At 45.5% G+C, this 4,718-nt stretch overlaps 2 protein-coding genes across 2 annotated transcripts; both read right to left on the bottom strand.

The window, feature by feature from the left end:
* Nucleotides 1-1,067: 1,067 nt before the first annotated feature.
* Nucleotides 1,068-2,610, bottom strand: LOC112289484 (protein disulfide isomerase-like 1-4). Its single transcript, XM_024534724.3, has one exon. The coding sequence runs from the start codon at nt 2,511-2,513 to the stop codon at nt 1,068-1,070; it is 1,446 nt and encodes a 481-aa protein (XP_024390492.3). The 5' UTR covers nt 2,514-2,610.
* Nucleotides 2,611-2,687: 77 nt separating this feature from the next.
* On the bottom strand, nt 2,688-4,517 carry LOC112289948 (protein disulfide isomerase-like 1-4). The gene is given in 3 exon segments (XM_090254501.1): nt 2,688-2,765; nt 2,832-3,134; nt 3,166-4,517. Coding segments are annotated over 3 exon segments (1,569 nt in total). The 5' UTR covers nt 4,354-4,517.
* Nucleotides 4,518-4,718: the final 201 nt, after the last annotated feature.

Here is a 4,718-nt window from a genome sequence, read left to right as displayed (position 1 = left end):
ATTCAGCTGTGAGGATTCAAGGATTTGAGTTTCCTTGAATGATCCGCTGTAGTGGCTATCTCTCTCGCCGATCCTTCGATCTGTTAATGTGCAATTTCCACTTGCAGTTTGTTACAGCTCTGTAATTGTGTTCCGTTAAGACACTTCCGGAGCAGTGGATGCTTGGTTGCTGCATGTGTTTGGAAGAAGCAGCTAAAGGCTCATGCTCAGCCAGTGCTTATCGAGGCCCTGAAACAGTGTACTAGTATGCTAATATTACTATTGTTTATAAGAAATTACACTTGCTTAAATCGGAATTGGAATTGGAAGCATTAATATACTCAAATTACGTCATTTACTTTTTAAATTTAATTGAGACCATTTTCGTCATTGATTGCTGATTTCAAGGACATTTACCGATGAAGTCATTTCTCTTAACCTCGGAGTCTGAATGAGAGTCATCCTCACAAGCTCTGCAACCAGATATCGAGCAATGTGCTGGATGTTTGCTTGGAACAGAGCACAGAGAGCAAGGACGCTTTGTGAAACCAACATGGTGATGGTGTCGGAGAGACTATGAACCTGATCAGCTTGAGTCTTGACAAACAAACGGCCCAGGATGATATACATCAACCATGACTTGAAACGCAGTTGCAACAAGAAGTTCCAGAAAACGGCAGCTCACGGACATTTTGGTTGCAGTGAGGCTGATATTACCTGGGAATTTGACAAACATCGAAGATTGGACCAGGAAGAACCAAAGCAGCTCCAGGTATCCGATCTACAATAGCTGATGCTTGTGAATAACTTGTATTGCACAAATGGTGCTACTAATTCAGAGCGTGTCGACCAAGACGACGTTTCCTGGGAGTTCTGGTTAATTCCTCACTGTTCTATGTAACATAATCTTTTTAATTTAGTAACTTTGAATGCTGTGTTTAAAACAAAAGATTCACAATGGTTTTTAAACAAAGAATCTCAAAATTCTCATCATTACTTTAGCCCAGAGTTACAAATTTTCACGTGATTCGCATGGAATTGACGCCACACAAGAATGAAACATGTAAACCTCAACCTAAGATCGCCAATCAGAACGCTGACAGCTCGTCTTTACTTTCCTCCTTGTCAGTATGTTCCTCGACCTGCTCCGGCGCTTCAGCCTCACCTTCATTCTTCGGCTCAACGTACTCGGGAAGATCAGCCTCGAAGGGGATTGCGGCATTCTTCTTCAGGAACTTGCCTAATCTAGATGCCGTCCTGTATGCTCCTGCCCATATTGGTACCTCCGTCTTCTTTCCCGCGGGGAAGAAAAAAACAATTGGGTAGTCCGTCATGGGGACCCGACCGTGCTCATTTTTAATGCTGTCCATCTTGGCGATCACGATCGACTTCACATCCTTCAACAGCTCTGCTAATTTGTTATACTCGGGTTCCAAACTCTCGGAATAGGGATCATAGACGTGGAGAAGAACATCCTTGGACTCGTCCAGAACAATGTTGTCGAACGATTTGCCGACAACCACCTTCACAGGTTCGTCGTTCTTCTCAGGAATGTCCTCAGACTTGAAGTATGGGTCAAGTTTGTTCTCCAAAAGCTTCCCTGCGAACTCCTTGACCGACGCAAGACTGAAATCTCCATCGTATGGGAACTTCAAACCACCGTCGAACCCTATGAGCTTTGGCCTCTCGACAATGAGATCGTTCCATGATAGAAAGAATTCAGGGACCTCTAGATCGACAAAATCAAGGTGACAGAAGATAATCTGTCCTTTGAAAGTTTTCGCAGCTTCGTAGTATATCACACGGATCTTTGCATACTCCTCAGTGCTTGCAAATAGGAGGAACTGCTTGCTAATGTCGGATGCGAAGATCGACGCTGCTGTCTCAGGGCTATATGTGATGACTAGAGGAAGCCTGTTCTTCGCAATGAAGCTAGTCAAGGCCATTTCCTCAAAGTCATCCTTAAAAAGGGCAACCTTCTCAGCCTGCTTCTTCAACAACTCAAGCGAGGGTGTCTTCCCAAGGCTGAACTTCGCGGCCACTTCCTTGTCTTCGGTGATGTAAAATGTGACTCCTGTATCCATGTTGGCTGCTGCAGCGAATGCTTTGGCATTCTTATCCTCGAGGCTCTTTACATAAGCAACGGCAATTGGGGTCTCAACCTCCAACGCCTTCTCGGCATCAGCAGTAGACTTGAGAGTTTGTAGAGGAGATCCACATTTCTTCACCCAGGCCATGATGTCGTGAACATTGCGGCCGCCAGTGTAGGGCTCATGTACTCCATTAACGAAGAACAACATAGTAGGGAAGCCCCGGACTTGAAACTGCTGGCTCAGATCTGAATTCTCGATAGCGTCAACTTTTGCGAGAACCACATTTAGGCGAGTCATATTGAGATAAGAGGCTGCCTGAGCGTATTCAAAAGCCAATGTCTGGCAGTAGCCACACCAGAGAGCATAAAATTCAACCAAAACAAACTCATGACTGTTCACTACCTCCGTGAAGTTGCTTGCACCGAGGACAACCACATCCATCTCATAGAACTCAAGAAGCTGAGATGGCAACAAAAGTTTATCAATGCTTTCTAAATAAAAAAATCTTACATTTTTCTCTTTGCTTGAGGCCAGGATTACAAACTGTCACGTGATTCGCATGGATTTGACGCTACACAAGAATGGAACATGAAAATCTCAGTCTAAGGGCGCTTATTAGATCGCTAAAAGATTGTCTTTAGTTACCTCCATGTCAAAATGTTCCTCGAATTCCTTCGGAGCTGGAGCTTCAGCCTCGCCTTTATTCTCCAACTCAAAGTAATCCAGAAAATCAGGCATGCCTTCATTCTTCAGCTCAACGTACTCCAGAATATCAGACTATCCTTCATTCTTCGACTCATCGTACTCCGGAAGATCAGCCTCGAAGGGGATTGCGGCATTCTCTTTCAGGAACTTGCCCAATCCAGCTGCCGTCCTGTGTGCTCCTGCCCATATTGGTTCCTCTGTCTTCTTTCCCGCGGGGAAGAAAACAACAGTTGGGAAGCCCATCTTGCAGACCCGACCATGCTCATTCTTAATGCCGTCCATCTTGGCGATCACGATCGACTTCACGTCCTTCAACAGCTCTGCTAATTTCTTGTATTCAGGTTCCAAATTCTTGCTCCGAAGGAATTCTTGTGGCTTCTCCACTTCCATAGCCATACCACGGATAATAGAAGTGGAGAAGAACATCCTTGGACTCGTCCAGAACAATGTTGTCGAACGATTTGCCGACAACCACCTTCACAGGTTCGTCGTTCTTCTCAGGAATGTCCTCAGACTTGAAGTATGGGTTAAGTTTGTTCTCCAAAAGCTTTCCTGAGAACTCCTTGACCGACTCAAGACTGAAATCTCCTTCGTATCCGAACTTCGAACCGCACGCCCCTTCTACATACCCCACGAGCTTTGTCTTCTCGCCACTGAGAGAGAAGTAATCGAGATAAAAAGAAGCGTACATATGATTTGCAAGATCAACGAAAACGAAGGTGATCTGTCCTTTGGAAAACTTCGCAGCTTCTTCGTACATAAAACGGATCTCAGCGTACTCCTCAGTGCCTGCAAATAGGAAGAATTGCCTGCTGATGCCGCGCATGGAGATCAGCTCTTCTTTCCCACGGCCATATGTGATGACTAGAGGAAGCCTGTTCTTCCTAACGAAGCTAGTCAAGGTCATTTCCTCAAAGTCACCCTCAAAAAGGACAACCTTCTCAGCCTGCTTCTTCAACAACACAAGCGAGGGTGTCTTCTCAAGGCTGAACTTCGCTGCCACTTCCTTGTCTTCGGTCATGTAGAATGGGACTCTTCTCTCCATGTCGGCTGCTGCAGCGAATGCTTTGGCATTCGTATCCTTGAGGCTATTCACATAAGCAACGGTAATTGGGGTTTCAACCTCGAATGTCTTCTCGGCATCAGCAGTAGACTTGAGAGTTTGTACAGGAGATCCACATTTCTTCTTCACCCAGGCCACGATGTCGTGAACCTTGCGGCCGCCAGTGTAGGGCTCATGCACTCCGTGAACGAAGAACAACATAGTAGGGTAGTCCTGGATTTGAAACCGCAGGCTTAGATGAGATTTCTTTGTGGCGTCCAGCTTTGCAAGAACCGCACCATCATCTTTCAGTATAGTGGCGGCCTTGGCATACTCAAGCGCCAATGTATGGCAGTAGCCACAGCAGGGAGCATCAAACTCAACCAAGACAATCTTATGACTATTCACCACCTCCGTGAAGTTGCTTGCACCGAGGACAACTACATCCTTCTCTTCGAAGTCCTCTGAATAAGCGGACACACTCAACGCGATACACAGCAATGCTAGAAACCCCACCGCTGCAAGTCGCACCATTGCGAATCTTATCCTTGCGGATATACCAGCACCTTCAAGTCGGTTGTGAGCAACGCCAATGCGAAATCTGCATTTGGGGTCATCAACAACCACATATTACTACTCTGTATTATGAGCCAAAAACTTATTGCAGCGACAAAGAAAGCCGCAGTTATTGTTTGCATTGACCAGTTTTTTACTTGATATCGAAATGAGCGAGAAAACAGGCACAAAGCTTCATAGCAAGTCAATGTTCGAACATGCAAATCAAGTGCGAAGAGCCAAAACTATAGCAACATCAGGAATTCAAAATCTTCAACAGAATTGCTGAATGCTAATAATACATACACGACCTCTTACATGTCCTCTGTCCGGACCCGTCAACT

The sequence above is a fragment of the Physcomitrium patens genome, chromosome 12, assembly GCF_059467195.1.
Source record: "Physcomitrium patens ecotype Gransden chromosome 12, ASM5946719v1, whole genome shotgun sequence".
In the NCBI taxonomy this organism is placed as follows: domain Eukaryota; kingdom Viridiplantae; phylum Streptophyta; class Bryopsida; order Funariales; family Funariaceae; genus Physcomitrium; species Physcomitrium patens.
The sequence above is the reverse complement of the archived record's forward strand: the minus strand, read 5'-3'. Positions and strand labels throughout refer to the sequence as shown.

Coding starts and splice junctions, on each gene's coding strand:
- LOC112289484 (XM_024534724.3), bottom strand. CDS start 2,513: ATGGATGTGGTTGTCCTCGGTGCAAGCAACTTCACGGAGGTAGTGAAC.